Source organism: Centroberyx gerrardi, chromosome 8, assembly GCF_048128805.1.
Source record: "Centroberyx gerrardi isolate f3 chromosome 8, fCenGer3.hap1.cur.20231027, whole genome shotgun sequence".
NCBI classification, from domain to species: Eukaryota; Metazoa; Chordata; class Actinopteri; order Beryciformes; family Berycidae; genus Centroberyx; species Centroberyx gerrardi.
In genome coordinates this window covers 26,192,145-26,211,238 of record NC_136004.1, presented here as the reverse complement: position 1 = coordinate 26,211,238, position 19,094 = coordinate 26,192,145, and the positions used below count along the sequence as shown (strand labels likewise).

The 19,094-nt window shown below is 40.4% G+C and overlaps 1 protein-coding gene across 1 annotated transcript; it reads right to left on the bottom strand.

Annotated features, from left to right (window-relative positions):
• Nucleotides 1-1,472: 1,472 nt before the first annotated feature.
• naaladl1 (N-acetylated alpha-linked acidic dipeptidase like 1) lies at nt 1,473-17,559 on the bottom strand. The gene is made up of 19 exons (XM_071897725.2): nt 17,363-17,559; nt 16,244-16,416; nt 14,778-14,899; nt 12,052-12,171; nt 11,445-11,637; nt 11,063-11,156; nt 10,863-10,967; nt 9,625-9,710; nt 9,375-9,494; nt 9,206-9,291; nt 8,865-8,928; nt 7,846-7,913; nt 7,565-7,656; nt 4,963-5,056; nt 4,362-4,443; nt 3,459-3,632; nt 2,787-2,874; nt 2,591-2,683; nt 1,473-1,650 (listed from the first exon to the last, which is right to left on the bottom strand). Exons 1-19 carry the CDS (start codon nt 17,557-17,559, stop codon nt 1,473-1,475), a joined length of 2,229 nt encoding a protein of 742 aa, XP_071753826.2.
• Between the last annotated feature and the right edge of the window lie 1,535 nt (nt 17,560-19,094).

The following is a 19,094-nucleotide window of genomic DNA, read 5'->3' as shown; positions in this document are numbered from 1 at the left end:
CCAGGTAAATAAAGGTTTAAAAATACCAAGAAGCACAGAGAGATTTGACCAACAAAACCAGGCACTCATTCTTGCCATACACTAATGTCAGTAGAATTTGCTGCCAGCAAGATATCATCCATATATAATCCAAAAGCATGGATTATAGATTATGTCTCATAATCCTGAACTCATCAAAAGATTTAGTTACAACAAGGTCTATATATAGGTTGTAGCCTATACCACCCAATATCCTGAGATGGTTCATAAGCTGCTCTGTTGCCAACATAAGAAAACGGTGGTTGAACTGGGCAGCTCTCAGTTGTGAATGTCTAACCGAATGAGTGTGAAGTGAGGTGGTACTGAATAGAGCAACTGTTCCCTGGGAAAATAAAGAGTAGAAATAAATGAAAAAATAAAAACCCCATAGTTGTTCAGCTATTCAACAGTTCTACCATCGAGCTGTGTGTGTGTATTCTACGGCGGCTCTAAGGACTCAGGTGGGTGTGATTAATACTGTAAACTTTAACCAGAGGAGAGTGTGACTGTGTTTACATGAGAGCCAGAATAGGAAGGAAAATGGAGGAAAAGAGTGCAGGATCTATCTAGAGAGAAGCGAGAGGAAGCTGATGGTATTATTTTTTCATTTAAAGTTTGAATAAATCTTTTCCACCTATATCCTAACCTAATGAAAAATATGTGTATATGGACTGTTGGTCTATGGTCTTGATGTGCTCTTTGCCCCCTGGTGGCAAGTATAGGTATTGTAGCTCCACATACAGGCTGTATCACCTGGCGGAGCAGCATCACAACTGAGGACAGGAGCAACATCTGCAGGCTCCATTACTGGCCTGACCCCAGAGCCCCTGGAGGCTGTGATAGAGCAGAGAACTAGGAAGAAGGTGCAGTCTATACTGCAATATGATAGTCATCCACTGCATTATACTTTTGCCAACCTTAGAATCAGCTTGAGCAATTCCACTCAGATGTTCCTCAGAATGGTTTAAGTAATTTATAAATGTGGCTGTACCTGTCTGTGGGTCTTTGTTTTTGTTGTTCTCCACTGTATTCCTGTTCTTTGTGTAATAACGTGTATCTGATCTCAGACAGAGAGATAAATTGGCATTGTCAAAGCAGTCACGGTACCTGCATTCTAGGCAAGTATTCTCCATTAATTGAAAGCTAATTTGAATAGTAGGTCAGGCATAAACTTCATGAAATTAATAGACAGCTGTTACAATTTGGTTTAAATGTGCTTTAATGAAAATAATGATCAAACTTCACACTTCAATCCTATGACAGAGACTGAACACATCACAAAGATTCTATGCTAGGCTACTCTTTGCTTGTGTGTGTGTGTGTGTGTGTGTGTGTGTGTGTCTGCCTATCTGGGTGTATTCCATCAGTGCTCAGGTTATTTGGAGGTGCCTGTCTTTTCTTTTTTTTTTTCAATCTCCCTGAGTTAGTGCTGGCTCCTCCTTCCTTGTCCGTCTCTATATGACGTCATCCAGCGTGTGGGCGGCGCCCTCGATGGCCTGGCTCAGGATTGACAGCTGGTGGTGCACCTTGTCCCGGCCGCTGGTCAGTTCTGGTAAGTAGGCGTCATCGAAGGAATGAGCCAAACCCGGGAAGGTAGGCAGGCTGGAGCGGCTGGAGGCCCAGATGACGTGTCTGGGTGAAACACAAGGAAATGAAGAGAGGTGAAACCATGATGGAGCAGCTGATGGGAGATCACACACACGTTGCTCTGGTCAAGATTAAAATTTACAAAGGCGCTGAGGTAAAACCGCTCCTGGTAATGTTAATGCCATCTAGAGAGGAATATAGACGGGGCCAGAAAGATAAATAAAGAAACACAGAAAAAGATGTGAGAGAGGGAGACAGAGAAAAAAAAGATAGAGGGAATTTTATTGACAGGCAGAAAAGATCACAAGCTCTGGGTGTCCTCAACATGCATACCAATACAGTGTGTGTGTGTGTGTGTGTGCGTGAGAGTGAGAGAGAGATAGAGAGAGAGTGAAGTCATCCTATCAGTATATTTTACTGCCATCTTTACAACGTATAAAGTATTGAGCTAGCTGCCATATTTCCCTGTGGTTAGGATGATGGCAGCACAGCACCTATGCCAGTGACACTACGGCACTTTTGTAGCATCTCATATATTTCATATTTTTATTACCTTGTGTTGTTTGCACAGTCTTGCACTATATTATAAAGTCTGTACAGGTCTTTATACACTCTGCCACACAAGCATCAAGAACTATGTCAATGCTCTACAAGGCTCAGATCTTATTACCATGCATTTCCATCCTACTCAGTGTGACAGTCTAATGGTATCTCGTTCCACTGCACTGGATTCTCACCTATGGCTTTAACCCACTGTATGCCACCCTGCCTACATTGTGAGAGAATGGTATAAATGTAGTTATATGTATAGTCTACTAACCATTGTATCCAAGGCAAATTCCCGTACACTTGTTTTTCTTAGTGAAAAAAGTGATTCTGATTCTGACAGAGCATTTATTTCAGTCCTCCAGAAGCTAGGTGTTCGGTCATTGTCTCCTATAAGGTGTTTTGCAGTGAGATTTGCCTGAAACCATTGTCTTTTTACCTGTATCCATATTTCTCTGGGAAAGCCAGCGGGTCTAAGAAAGCCCGGTCCAGCAGCATGAGCTGGTCGTTGATCCTTCGGACCTTCAGTGGTCTAAGAAGAAACAGAGGTGGCTGTTTGACAATATAATTTGTTTCTATGTGTGTTTATGTGTTTATACGTGCATTCTTGTCTGTGTGTGTGTGTGTGCTCTTACGTTTCATTTGCCAGATCTGAACCTCGAATCACCTTCTCCAGTTGAGTGGCTGCAGAGCGAAACTTGGCGACCGCACGTATCAGTGGTTCTGAAACGAGACAGAGAAGAGTTCACCCTCTCTATTCTCCTGTGACTGTTAGTATGAGAAACTGATGCAGCTTCTGTTGTTTGTTCAGCCTGAAGACAGTTCTCTTCACTGATTCAGAGCTTTCATAGTCATTCCCCTGCCACATCAGTAGCTTCATGGTTATGCGAGTCCCAATCAGAATCATTGTAACACTGGAGTCAAGCTTGTAGTCAGCTCCACCAATCAGAAGCATTGTAACACTAGCGTCAAGCTTACAGTCAGCTCAACCAATCAGAAGTAATGTAGTAACTCAAGAGATTCTCCTGTTTCAGCTGGCTTGGTCCAAGATGGCGGCACACAAGTAAAAACCAGCAAAATAAGGTTGACTCCCCCATTATGAAACATCAGATTCTTTAGTTGGGACACTGAAACATAAACCCTCCAAAATGACCAAATCTAAGTTATATGTTATATCTATATTTGCAAAATTTCAACCAAGGTGATGAACCTACTAATTAGTGCTCTTACCTGCATTAGATTTACATTAGTGTGTGTTGGGCCAGCCAACTACTGCAATATTCCCCCGTTCCCCCCCCTGCTCTTACCCATGGAGATGTTCTTATCTGTGAGTTGGTCTTGGTAGAGGACCAGTGCATTTTTGAGGTACAACTCCAGAATCTCAGCATAGTCACTGCAGTTTAACGGCAACACCAGGCTGTCGGCCAGTCGAATCAGGACGTTCCCCGCTGTCCTGGCAACAGCTTGGTGACTGATGAACCCTGGGAGAAAGAGGCAGTAGATAGAGACGTTATACACAAAGATACAAAGAAGGTGAGAGGCTAACATAATGTGTAGTGGTAAAATAGAGACAGATACAGATGTAGCCATTGTAAAAGTCCCACTTTTTACTGTGTGCTTGCTGAACTTTTGCTGTACTTTTCACTATGAAGCACCAATCCCTTAAAATAACCTTACATTTACATTAATTTACATGAATTCACCCCATAATTCATTACAATTAGTTAAGGGAGTTATTAATGGAGGAGACCCCATCGAAACCCCCTTAAACACCCCCTTAATTTTTGACTGCTTACTTTCTAATATAATGAAAAAATCAGGGAGACAGGAACTTTCCATTAATAACTCATTATTAAGCTTTAAACCATGTACAAAAGGCATAAAAAAATCCCTTAATTACTAGTGCCTTCATGAAACAACCCATGAATAGATAGATGAATAGATATGTAATGGAGAAATTAAGGGCATTTCAGGGATAAAATTAAGGAGTTTGGTTTAATTTGCTCCAGCCCCAAGAGGAATTGTTTGGGAAAATCAGGTTTTGCTCTCTTTTCAGCTTTGTATTAAAATATATATATTTGCTCCTACTGTGTAACATTCAAGAAAGTGTTGTCTGAAGGAAGGGGGACTTCAACAGTGGCTACTGCTGTACAAGAAGTTCAATATAAGAAAGTGTGATAGGCGATAGCAAGAGAGCCAGCACTGCTCACCGGGATCAATAAACCTAGCGGCGTAGTCAAAGGTGTCGTATGCCGTGTGGTACGCAGGGTAAATTCGAGCATTTGTTTTTGTCTGTGGAAAACAAAATGTTCATATAATGGGAATTAAATGACTGACTAGACTAGGGCTTATATGGTCTGTCTGTCTGTCTTCTTGACCCCGATACCCGCCCTTCTCTTTTTCTCTTCTTGTATGGGAGAGAACATCATATCAATCTGCACACCAAAATGTGTCAGTTTTCAACTTAAAACCTTTTCTACTCTTCATCTCAGTATACATGAAGTCCACCAAGCACTTACATCAAGGAAACGTCAACTTTTAAAATAGATTTGCAGTGCTTGATATGATACCCCCCCCCATTCATCTTTATCGTAACAAGTCCTGCTTGGTGGATTTAGAAGTCATACTCTAAAAAGTATGTGTTTTTGGCAATAAGCAAGGAAATTGCCCAACTGCCAAATTTCAACCTGTATTTTGACATATTGTTCTCTCCCATACAAAGACAGAAAGAGAGAAAGGCACGTATCAGGGTTTGTCTGCAAACCACATATTCCAAACATTTCAGGTAGTTTATGAGGACGTCTATCGTACCCTGTCGTATGTGTATGAGATGTCCATTGAGGCGATCCCCAGGTAATGGACAAAGGCAGCGTAATCGCTACCTGCTCCTGTCAGAAATCCCACCCTGTAACAAGGAAAAGAGAAAACCTGAACACGTAAAGTTTCATTAGGACCCAAATTCACATAAATCCATAAGTCCACAATGCAAATCACAAGAGAACATAAATGATAAACCACATATGAAAGGGTCTACCTAGCTGCATTTTCAAATACAAATATAGCCGCAAGCACCAATTGCGGGGTCCAAGCACAATTTGAAAAGACAGACAAAATGTTACAGAAGGTAGACAGACACACAAACATGTTGTGAAGATCAGACTATTAGTTATGGCTAATTTTGTCTTGGTCTGTGACTTCTTTCAAGTTTATCATTCTATTGCAACCACATTGTTGAAGTCATTCATGATGGCCAAACTTCCTATTGGAAAACATGCCCCTTGTTTTTGATGGTTTAAGACTTCGGAAAGGACAAGCCTGGATTTGAACTCACAATCTTTCACACGGGACACTGATGCTTTACCTACTGAGCCAAACTCTTGTTATGATTTTATTGTGGAGAAACTAACTAAAGGGAGAAGTATTGTGATACTGCAGCCTATGATTGACAGTGCTAATCACTTTATAGAACTTTGTAGTGCTCTCCATTAATGAATAAATCAATACCAACTCTCATGGGCCAGAAAACATGCCAAATCAGGTATTTAGCCATTGACAGATGATGTCAAACACCTGTTTTGAGTTTTCTGCACATGTGATTTAGTGTTGATTTACTTCTCATGAAACTTCAAAATGATCACAGTTCTTCATCGACTTTGTGCTCTAAAGACCTGAACTTAACCACTCTGCCAACTTCCTCTTTGGTGTGCCACAGCAGGGAAACAAAACAAAGGGACAAGTGATTGGTCATAGGCGATAGTCCAACCCATATTGAAAGGCCTCAAAGCCTCAGAAACAATATTATAACTGTATTAGTGCCCCACATTGATCAATTTAAACATGGCTTTACAGACATCATCTTGAGAGTACAGACATCATTTGTCTTTAGTTTGAGTGATACATGGATTGGACTCAGCACCTTCCAAAGAATCTACGGACACAAGAAAGAAGACGAATTCCAGCAAATACAACAGGGTTCCACTATGTGCTTGGACCCCTAATTAGCTTATGAAGGAGCTTTAAATATTGGGAAAGGGGGTGGGATTATCTAGCAAGGTATGGTCAGTTCTGATAACTATATACTACAAATGAAAGGCAACAAATACAGTTTATTGTATATCTGCATATCATTATTGTCATGTTTGGTTGTGGTGAACATGAAGGCCAGTTGGGGCTGCTTCATTCTAGGGCTGCAACTAACAATTATTTTCATTGTCGATTAATCTGTCGATTATTTTCTCGATTAATCGATTAGTTGTTTGGTCTATAAAATGTCAGAAAATGGTGAAAAATGTTGATCAGTGTTTCCCAAAGCCCAAGATGACGTCCTCAAATGTCTTGTTTTGTCCACAACCCAAAGATATTCAGTTTACTGTCATAGAGGAGTAAAGAAACCAGAAAATATTCACATTTAAGAAGCTGGAATCAGAGAATTTTGACTTATTTTTCTTAAAAAAATTCTCTAACCGATTAATCGATTATCAAAATAATTGGCGATTAATGTAATAGTTGACAACTAATCGATTAATCGATTAATCGTTGCAGCTCTACTTCATTCACACAGTTACACACATTCACATCCACCAATACAGCCACAGTCTTCTGTTGGCCAATGAGCAGCTCCACTGGAGCAATTTGATTAGTTAGTTAGTTAGTTAGTTTATTGTCCCCAGGGGGAAATTCTTTTCCACAAAACTGTACATCACAAGGAGAACCAACAATACACTTTCCACACATTATCACACAACAATACCAGGCAGTAACAATACATAGTATAACACAGCAGCACATAATTGTGGCGGGCAAAAACAACATAAAAAGACAAGACTCATAGTTCCCTCAGCGAGTCACCCTGTTTAGGGCTGCTATGGCTGCGGGTATCAGGCTTTTGCCAAAGCGAGCCCTTCTGCACCTCAGGGTCCTGTACCTGCGCCCAGAGGGCAGTACAGTGAAGTGGCGATTGAGTGGGTGTGTGATGTCCTGTGCTATTGTATTTGCAATGCGTGTGATTAGGTGCCTTGCTGAAGGGCGTTTCAGCGTGAGTTGTTGTATGAAGTGAGTAGAGTTTCTCATTCCCTTTTCCTGCCCAGATTGACCCAGCTGCTCCGGGATTTGAATTTGTCGTCACAAATGTCCGATCACAAGACTGCTTCTCATATCAGCTTATTAACTATAGATTGTAGGTCAGGCTCTTTGGTGTAGATCATGGATGTGCTATGGACGGCCAAGAGTCTGCAGGTTTTTGTTCCAACCAAGCACTACAGCAGCTTATTTTACTAATCACACACCTTCACACAGCAGTGGTAAAATGAGCTGCTGTAGTGTTTGGTTGGAATGAAAACCTTCATAACTCTGTTGGTTCTGTTAGTGAGTGTAGGATGTAGGATCATAGAAAGGTGTAACTGTAGTTCATTACCTGGGAATGGTTCCATGGGCAGCACTGGTTCTGTTGGCATATTGGATCCAATTGTCATACACAGATGTGGAGTCCAGTCCAGGTGCTTTGACCTGGAGAGCGAACACACTTTCATGTGGCAGTATCACACAAGGACACAGGAGAGGAGGGTTTCTTTAATAAGCAGTTTAGTGGCTTTGCATAGTGGTGCTACCCAGGAACCCAGGAATGTTTTTGGTCAATTTGAAATGCCAATGAAACACTGTGCTGACCTGACAGGTGTGTTCGGGTTCAGGCCTCACCTGTTTAGCGGCTGTGAAGATGACATTCTGCACCGAGGGAATCGCTGAAGCTCTGAGGGTGGCGTTGGCTAAAGAGTGGAGTATAAGTGAGTGTTTTGGATTAGGGTCACTAATGATTATCACCCCTACCAAAAATACAAAATATAGAACTAAAACTAAACATTTGTAAAAAATAAAATAAAAAATAAAAACAACACTAATGCATTCAAGTGGTGTCGGATTTACAGTCTGAACGAGTTTTCGACCGGGAAGTGCCACATAAACACCTTATTATGTCGCATGATCAAGTTGGAGAAATCGGGATTAGATGCAGCATGATTTGATAATCGCTCTTTCCAACATGGCTGAACAACACAGAGTTGTAGGCTACGTGAACGTAAGAAATTTCATCAATAAAGCCTAAAATGAACCCCAAGTACACATTTAAAAGGCATGGATACTCCTTGATAACTATAGTGCTACGGCATTCAGTTACCTGTGGCATTTACTTTCATAATCCCCTGAAATAGCCGAAGATTGCTTTCGAGCTAGGCTATCGCTCGCTCGATTGCTAGCATTAGCCTAGAAGGCTGGCAATGTGTGGAAACAGTTGAGGAAACCTTCTCCAATAAAGCATGTGAATGCAAACTACTCGGATGGCCGAGTTGTGACGTATTCCTGACTCGGAGTATGACCTGACATCACTTGAATGCAGCGTAAAACTATCAAACCCACACAGAAAACTAACTAAAACTAAACTGAAGTTGAAATAAAAATTGAAAGCTATATAAAAATAGCAGTAGGCTACTATAAACTATAATAAACTATAATAACCCTGGTTACAACAACTGTGCTACCACAGCACTTTGATAACAGGTGGTGTTTTTATAAAGTGTCTGTAAGTTAGTTTAACTCAGTCCAGTCATGCATATCCACCCACTCAACATCTCCTGAGCACCTGGAAAGCGCTAGCGTACTTGTTCTTTAATAAAGATTTGGTTTTAGACTTTTTACTAGTGAGTAGCGAAGGCAGTTCTTACCAAACACAGATATATCCACATTGATGTAAGCAATAGTGCGTTCACTGAGTTTGGCGAAGTATTGCTGAGGGAAAGCAAAGAGCAAGTTTAAATATCTCAGTGTCAGTAGGTATGTCCAAATATAAAAAACATTTAGCATTACATTTAAAGGATAAGGTTGGCGCTAAGTTCGGCGAGCTCGCCATTTCAACTGACTGCTGACTCGGGGAGTCAATATTGTCTGCGGGTGCAAGTGCTACAGGTATGTAAGAGACAAATTATACATAGGTCCAAAATCGACAAACTTATCCTTTAAGTTTTGCTTGTTGTGTCTAGTCAGCTGTGGATTGCTTAAAATTCACCTCAGTGTATTCTGCAGACCCAATGAGGCCAAACTCCTCCGCTCCCCAACTTCCAAAGATAATGGACCTGCGAGGCCTCCATTTGCCTGCCACAGAGAGGAACAGTCAGTCAGCCAGCCTGTTTGTCTGCCAGTCAGTCAGTCAGTCAGTCAGTCACGGCTCTCCTCACCCTGCTTGACCATCCTGCCCAGCACCCTGGTCACTTCCAGCATGACCGACGTCCCGCTGCCTGGGTCAATGGCACCGTGGACCCAGCTGTCCCTGTGGTTCCCATAGATCACATACCTGTCTATGGACATAAACACACACACACACACACACACACACACACATAGAGCATTCAAACACAGTAGCCATAAGTTGAAAATAGATGACGACGGATGGCTGAATTTTGGCCGGTGGGTGTGGTCACATCTCACCTGGCTCGACGCTCCCTCGGATGACTCCCATCACATTAGAAGAGTTCTTCACCTCTTCATGGTTGTAGATGTCCAGTTTCACATCACTGGAACAGAAATCCAGAAGTTCATATAGACAAGGGACTCTCTCTACTTTCTACTTTTGTAAGATACAAGGAATGGTCTGCTATCTAGTTGCATGAGAGAGAGACAAAGTTTTCTTTTACAATAATGCTAATATGGTTCTATTGTGCAATTTCTGGTTTGTTTGCATTTACATTTAAATCTGACATTTTAGGCATTTGGCTTAAGTAGCCTACTTATTAGCAACTTAAAATTAGTAGAATATGCTTAAATTCTTAGATCACCAACATTACAAAAAAGCAAGAGTAAGGAGCCGTTGTTCCCTGACAATAGATACAACAAAATAAAAAAATAGCTTTATTTATTTTATTATTTTTAAGCAAGTAAATGAGGAAGAAACAGGAGGGGATCATCTGCTTGGTAGCTGTTTAATATGGATGTAGGCTTACTGCAAAATACACTTTTTAAATATTTTTAAGAAGCATTTTTGCCTTTATTTTGACAGTACACAGTGGAGAGAGGCAGGAAACTCAAACCCTAGAAATCACAGGTAGACCGTATATGTTCATTTGTGTCCAAGAGGAACGCAAGTCTCAGCTGATTCACTCAGTTAATCACCATTTTTCTATTTTATGTTCATATCAAGTTAATGAGTTCACCTCATTTTGCCTAGTTCAGCTTTAAAGACCCCATGAAGTGGTATGAAGAGCATGAATTGCTTCCAGGTATTGCCATATTTCCGAATGAAACAGAAAGTTAGGGCGGGAAGCGTCAATGGACTTGAATATCGAAGAAGTGGGAGCGTCAACGTCAAACCCACTCAGATCAAACATGGACAGTCTACACTCGGTTGTGTCTCTTTTGTCCATGTTGCTAGCTGAGCATGCATGCTAGAAAAAAATAGCGGGGGGTGGGGGGAATAATTCCATGGGATATGAAATTTTTGTATACGCCCCCGAGTGCAGTATGAGTCAATAACAGAAATGTGTTGTGTACCGGAAAGAGACGGTCTGTTAATTTTGACATAAAATTTCTAGAAATCTCAATTTTTTCTCATTTTTTTGGGCCTCTATCAGTGAATAGGTGTACACTAAGTCCAGAAACATCAACAAAAAGGTAAAAGTAATTTTTCATTTAAATGTATTTGGTGCTGGAATTTTGGGACAGTTGACTACCTGTTGTTGAAGGCAGATGTGGGTTTGAAACCAGGTCCCCCAAAGTTGTAGGTGCAGTTGAATGCTCCCTGCCATTCAGCTGGAGCTGCTTGTCCACCCAGCTCACTGTGATCACCAATCAAAAACAGTAGAATTAATTCATCACCAACCATTTTTTGGGTCATACCAATTCAACAAGCAGCATTGTCACTATCACAAACCAGATCAATGCGTAGGCATCCTCAAATCCAATTGGCTGGGTTGGAATGGGAGGAATCCCTGTAATGTTCTCCACTGGAATTCTATAGGTTTCCTCTGCAAAATAAGCAATAACAACAACTCATAAATACAATTACTGTTCACTATTCACTCCTTTTTTAGCTGGAATTTCATATAAATGTTAAATATTCCACACCTAGTTAGGATTATAGATGATATGATTTTATGTTTATGTGTATCTATACACTGGTAGCCATTGTAAAAGCCCCCCTTCACAGGGTGACGGAGCCAAAGTGCAGCAGCAGTCGAGTAAGCACACAGTAAAAAGTGGGACGTCAACAAAGGCTACATCTGTACGTTTCCATGCTGGTGTTGGCTGGTTACCTTTGGCAGCCAGGTAGGGTGTGAGCAGGTCTCCATAGCGGCTGGTGAAGGAGCCTCTCTCCACACCGGAGGGGGGCAGGTACCAGGAGTGAGGGTAAGTCTCATTGACATCGGACATGAGGCCATCATTGATGTCCAAAGGGTCTGTGTAGACCAGCACACCAATAACGCCATAGGGTGCTGCATTGATGGCCTGGATGAGAGAAAACATGGCAGACAATTTTATCTATCTATCTATCTATCTATCTATCTATCGAGCATACATTCTCTTTTTCAGCAACAATCTCACACTCCCACTGTAACAGACATTCCCACCTGGGAGTTGCCCAGTTTCTCGTAATTGTTATGTATGCATTTTGTTGTTTGTGTAGTATTTTACTGTCATTTGGTTTCTGTTGCCCAATTCACCTGTGTCTCTGTTTGTCTCCTTTTGACAATAGTCCCTTGGTTTTTTTTTGTCTCACCTGAACAGATTGTTTTTGCTCTTTCTTTTTTCACTTTTCATCATTTACACATGTAAACACACAAACCATAAAACATAGCCAAACTTACAACATTATTATTTTTCAAGATGGCAATAATTAGTGCAATGTGTAGGCATACTCACTTTATCAGCTCTTCCTGCTCCACCATATCTGGTGATAGCGATGGTTCCTCTTAGGTCCAGTGTCTGGTTCAGTAGCTGGTAGTCACTTGGTTTCCCCTCGTTGGCATATACCAGTTTCCCCTAAAATCATTGTTAAAGTCAACACTCTGTCAGCAAAGTGCCCTTGGATAATTAGTACATCAGCTGATATGAAAGGGAAAAAAATCATCTCGCGAGTCCCTAGGGGAAGCTGCAGGTTGAGAACTGCTTCACTAGAACATTGTGCTTCCACGGTACTTTATGGTTTCAGATATATTTTATGTAATGTTGACCGACAAAATTGTACTTTCATTGAATCCTTATTATGGCCTCCTCCTGCCCTAAAATCAGATAGACACAGATAGAAGTATTATAAATCAGCTAGATTTATTATTCCAAACAGATGGGCTCTTGTTGGTTTATGAACCTGGTTTACACCATAACCGTTAACGTTATCTCTGCTTGATAAGGCATGTGAAATGTTTTGGCCTTGAGGACACTGCTCCAGTTGTGAAACAGCAAGGCTCTATGGCACCAGTAAAAAACATAAAAGCTTTTCACACCTGGCATTGACTGCCTATTGAAGTGAGCTACAGACAAAATTCTTTTTTTTTGTTGCTATTTATGCATTTTTGTTGTGTCTTTTTCTACCGTTTTACGAGTCTTGATGCCATTTGGTTATTGTGCCCAGTTCACCTGAGTCTGTTTGTCTTCTTGATTTTTGTTGTCATTTTCTTTTGGGGTGACACATTTTTATAAGCCTTGGGATGTCCTTATGTCACACACAATTGCATTTCTTCTTTCTTTTTTTTTTTTTTTAGTTTTCACATTGTATGAGCAGATACACTACACCTACTAAACTTAGAATCAAAGCCAGAGTCTCTTTATACAAATTCTGAGCTTATATTTTGCAATATAGTATATACATTATATTATATACTATTATATTATATATTATATATATATATATATATATATATATATATATATATATATATATATATATATAGTGTAGTGCAATAGATGTGAAGACACATTTTGCACTATACTTACATTTGACATTGTGGGTGTTTAGTCAGCGCTAGTCAGACTTATAATGAGTGCAACAGTAGAATGAACTTAACTTCTTAGATCACCATTACAATCAACCAATAGTAAGGAGTGCAAAGGTCAGAGTGTCTTGACAATAGATAAAATATTCCTGTCATCCTATGATCATGTATGACAGAGAACAGTGCTACCAAGTTAAGAAAGGAGCCTCAAATAGCCTCAAAGGTCGTGACCTGCACTGCATGACAGTGAGGAGTAATATCCTGACAATCATGTGATTTTTATAGATTCAGTGAATTTTTACTTCTTTGCTTAGTTTTAACACAGGGAGTCCATCTGACGATCTCTCTGCCATTATCTTACATTCGCTTGTCTCTATGCCAAACTGTTCATCCATCTATCTCTGCACAATAGTTTGACAAACATACATTACTTAAGATGTACCTATAAGAAGTTTGTGTGGGGCAGGGGCGGTCTTACTATTAGGTAAAGGTAGGCAACTGACAGCCAGGGCCCCGCAAAAGACAAGAATAGAACTAATGTAAACTTATTTTTAATGAAATTATTGTTGAAAAACACCCCTCTTTTTGTTACAATAAATTATTTCAATCTTGAATCATGGTCACCCCCATTACTCAGGCTGTAGTGGGCTATTCTAGCTAGATTTGCCACTTGACTTTAAGCTTATTTGTTGTGTTCTTTTATCTTTCTATTTTACTTGATTTGATTCTTTTAATGCAATGCATCTTGCTTGTTCTTTTATATGAATTTTATCTTTTTATCTGTCTCTTATCTGCCTTTTATTGATGTAAAGCACATTGAGCTGCATGTTGTGTATGAAAGGTGCTATACAAATAAAGGTTATTATTATTATTATTATTATTATTATTGTCACTTGCCAATGAGTCAGTAGCTGAGAGAAAAGTTAAAAAAATAAAATAAGCAAAGCTACCCAAGTTTATATATAGACAGGATGGATTAAAAAGCGACAGAGTTGGGATTCAGGGGGCCCCATGCTTGCCTTTGCCTAGGGCCCCCAAATCACTAAGTCCGCCCCTGGTGTGTGGTGTGCTGATGTTACCCTATACGCATGTGAATTTGGCTAAGGTCATAAAAATAAAACTTAATATAGCATAGGGCTACAGAGTTGGGTCCCTAGCTTAAAAGCAGTGGTTTTCAACCTGGGGGTCGTGAGACAATGTTGTTTTTTTTTTAGATATATTTCAAAATCTGATATTCAGATTTATTAGCATTTTTTCAATCATTATGATTAATGTATTTTTTATTCTTGTGACAAAATTAATGTTTTCAGCCCTTAAGCTTTTAACTACAATTGTCAAGTAAATAGCCTGAAAAGGTGAAATAAAAATCCACATTTGGTGTCAAATCATCATTTGGTTCATCATTCTCTGTGTCTCTGCCTGCAGCAGGAGGATGTGATTGCATCACTTTGTTTGGGAGGGAAATTAACTGAAAAGGGTGAGAGCTGCTGGCCTGCTGGACATCAGGTATAGGACACACATACTGTACAGCAGGGGGGAGAGGTGAAGCGTAAGGATTTAGAGAATTATGTGTGGTACTTTGAACTGAAAATGGCTTCAAATACAATTCACTGCTCTAAAGTGTATGGTCAGATCTACAGAGATGTTGCTGTTTACCTGTGGGTGTCCAGCAGGGGCGTACGCAGCGTACGGCTGAACCACCTCTGGGTCGTCTTGGTCCGGAGGATAAGACTTCTCTTTCTCTCTGGCAGTGTACAGCACAGCGTCGGACGGACTCACTGAAACAAACAACTCATGGTGACTGATCCTTTGATCTAAAAACAACTGAAACTAATGGGGCTGCTGGAGGAATGAAAGCTATGCCAGTGTGAGTGACTACGAAAACGAAGTTAGCCATCAGTGTGCTCTTTTTTTTAGACCAGCTCCAGTCCTCTGGGGAATGTAATTGCATCTGGAATTTATTACTCTGATGATGTTTATAAACAAAATGTTCCTCCCGGCTGAAGTTTTGCTTTTGATGGGAAACACAATCTAAATTTAATCATTTATGAGTGGCTTGGGAAATAGGGGGATTTTGCCTGTCTGGAATAATGTTACACACATCCATATGTTACAGATAATTAAAAATCAGTTGTACTGAGCTTGTACTTCAGTGTGTCATACAACATAGCTGTCATTGCTCCCACATAGCGCAGCCTAGTAAAATCACACACCCTGGCTCCATCTCACTGAGTAATATTCCTTTTTGACGATCCTGCGATAACTTTTTGCTCGACCGCTCAACTGTTAATCACCCTTTATCCCTGAGCTTCTTTTAACTGGGATGATTTGATCTAGACCGGTAGTTCTTAGCATTCGTAATGATCAGAGGTGTGACCAAGTCAACTTTACTCGGCACAAGTCAGTCTCATGTCTTGAGGCACAAGTCTCAAGTCAAGTCTCAAGTCTAAATGTAGAAACACTAAGTCAAGTCAACAAATCAAGAGTCCAGTATCAATTTAATATCTTAAAGAAAACTAAATATCTAGGACTTTTCAATGCAATATGGTTTTAATAGGGTAAAAACTTGGAAAGTGCATCATGAGTTTGATAATCAGTTTAAATTTCAATAAATTCAATCATTCCATACAAATTCAGAAAACAGAATTTAAACTCAGTCTCTGACTGGTGGAACAAATCTCATAACTTTCAATCCACAAACTCAAGATCTTTTGTCAAAACTTTAGAAACCTTTTCAAGTCATCCAAGTCAAAGTCAAGGCCCAAGTCACCAGAACCCAAGTCAAGTCAGGTCTCAAGTATTCTTTTCATGCATCAAGTCAAGTGTCAAGCAATTAAAATTGTGACTCGAGTCCAAGTCATGTGAGTCGAGTCCCCACCTTTGGTAATGAAGATTTTTATTTTCCCTTTTCAGGCTCTTTCACTTGATTGATTATTGGAAGAAGCTTAGATGCTGCAAATACTCATTATTTCACAAGATGGCACAATAATTAAAAACATTATAATACATTTTTCATTCAATAAATCATCACACAGTCATTCAGATCATCTCCAATCCAGCACCTACACATGTGTGACCATCCCCACTTTCATGCCGACACATTAACCAACCCGCTGACTCACCCACAGTGACCTTATTGGGGTTTTTGGGGTCGGGGAAGGAGAGGTAGACCATGTACTCCTCTCTCCAGGCCTGGTCCAGACCGGTATCCAGGTCCTGCCATCTCTTCAGCATGTATTGCACCGTCCGCTCGTCCCCAGCCGTTGTGGCCATGTGAGGCACTTTGGTCAGCTCCCTATGTGCAGGGAAACGGGCATGAAGAAAGCTCCAGTCCAGTAATTACACACTGTGTGCTGGCTGTTGTAGTCTCTAGTGAAACTCAAAGACAGTTTAAAAGGAATAGGGGCCCAAAAATGGCAGAGCAAACAAGAAAAAACAGGGGCAGGGCTTACTTGCATGCAAAAAAAATTACGTTAATAGAAGTAACTGTGTCCACATGTCAAAAATGAACAGAGGTGGTCTTTTTACACTGTCCGAAGAACACCTGTTTAGGTTGAAATGCGTTGTGTGTAAGTTGGTACCTGAATGCTTTGTGGTATTTTGTTCTTGACTTTGGAAGATGTGCCACCTCTTTTCATGTTTGACATGTGGGCATGATTACTTCTATTAAAGTGATGTTTCTTGCATGCGAGGAAGCCCTGCCCTGTTTTTTCTTGTAGTCTCTAAAAAGTAAAAAGGGCTTTGAGGAACCTTCAGATTGCAAGGGAACGCCAGGGGGACCAGATGACAAATAGTTCATGAACCCTGATGGTACTTCCATGACCCTGTAACATATGGGGATACTTCAAGGAACCTTTAGGAACCTTTGTTACCTAGTGAGGAACCCAAAGGTGCTTATTGGCTCCCTTGGACCTTAGAGGAACCCCAGTGAATCCATAGTGTTTAGAGTGTATTTATGCAAACAGCAAGTCTCTATATCTATCATCATTATGTATGTTTATTTTTACCAAGATACTTCCACTTCCACTGTAAGACACTGAATCAAACCAAATCAAAAAACCTAAACTTTTTTCTTATAAGCCTCCTACTTCACCTGCCTTTTTTCCTCTCTCTCTCTGTTTTCTCAGTTTTTATTTGTGCAAATAAACTAAACCTAATGAACAGAATGAGTGACTGACTGAAAGAGGATTATGTCAGCCTTACTAGACGTTTTGGGTTTATATCACAAGTCATCAGCTCACCGGAGGTTCTCCTGGATCTGGATGTTGTCCACCTCAGACAGGAACTTCTCAATGAGGCTCTCGTCCACGTCCCGCGCCACATCCTTCACCCAGGCCGGGGCCGAGCTGCCGCTGCTGATGCCATAGTGCCCGATGAGGATACCCGTGGTCAGCATGACAGCACCGCACACAGCGGCAATCAACACCTGCTTCAGCATTGTCCTCCCTGGGATTAGGGCTTTGACCAAATAGCTCACCTGAGTCTTGTCCCAGACAGTGGGCTTCCCCAAATGGTCAGTAAATTTCCTGAACTTGGCTGTTGCTCAGGAATCTTGTGTTCTTATGAAGTAGTCAGAGCTTATGTAGGAGAAAATGTTGTTTCTGCTTCTGATTTAATTGTCCCAAATGATCTGTGCATCACCGGCGCAACCTCAGAAGTCATTCCCAATAAGAAACAGACAGGCTCACTGTAAAGTTTACTCATTAATGTTTTGCAGATGGGATGGACTTTATCCCTTTGTGTGTGTGTGTGTGTGTGTGTGTGTGTGTGTGTATGCATGTGTGTGCGTTCCCACGCATGTGTACTGTATATTTGCACACACTTGAGTGTGCTTATGTCTGCCTGTGTGTTTGTGTATGTGTGTGTTTGTGTTACAAACATGTCATGATAGTAAATCCATTTATGGTCAATGCCCAGACTGATACTATGTGAGTTTCTATGAAAACAAATAGAATTTCAGGATTTTAGTTATATCAACAAGTGACATCTTCATTTTGTTTGAAACTGTAAACCTCCACAAATATCTGAAGACAGAATCCAACATGGAATAGTGATTTCTGAGGAAGAGGTCTTTGATGCAGTAGCATCTCTCAAAAAGGGTTAATCTCCTGGTCCAGATGGATTCACTGCTGAGTTTTATAAAACCCATAACATGTTGAGGGATCCTTTGTTGATCCTTTGAAAATGGATGTACACTCATTCAAGACGGGTGAAATTCCCTCAAGTTTGAATCAAGCTTCTAATTCTAAAGATGTACAAACATGCAGAGGAGTGCTCTTCTTATCGCCCAATCCCACTTACTGAGATAAATTTTGGTTTAAGTAGCTTGAAGACCAGAGATGCTTTTACCATAACTAATTCAATTGAATCAAACTGGATTCATGGCCAAAAAGGCAACCCCCCTTCAAATGGCTCCAATGTACAGATCAAAGAATACAATGAATGAATGACAAAGAGCATCTAACATGCTAACATGCTTGGTATAGCTAAAGTAAGATAAGGCTAGATGATTATGAAAAACTTGAACTATGTTTTAGAAAGGGTATAGTTTCCATAATGCTCGCTTCATTTGAAAAGCATGGGGAAAAAAGCAGGATATTTTGTTTGTGTGATATGTGAGTTTGCTGTTTCTCTTTTCTTTTTTTATGATGTTGTACACCCATGTAACTACTTGGTCATGTAATGTAAGTCTATGTGGGCTGGGCACCTTATGTGTATGACACTTTAGTAAACTAATTAATCAATCAATCAATCAATCAATCAATCAATCAATCATATAACATCAGTGTCTTGCATATTCAACAATGATGCATTGATGACTTTCCAAATAAAAACAAACAAACTTGGAGATACCCAAAGTGTTACCCCCCTTGTGCACTTACATGGTGGGTCCCTTATGTGAATCAATTAATATGCTTTGGATATGGTTAGTATGAATCATAGATTGTTTGTATCATTGCCACTCATTGAGGA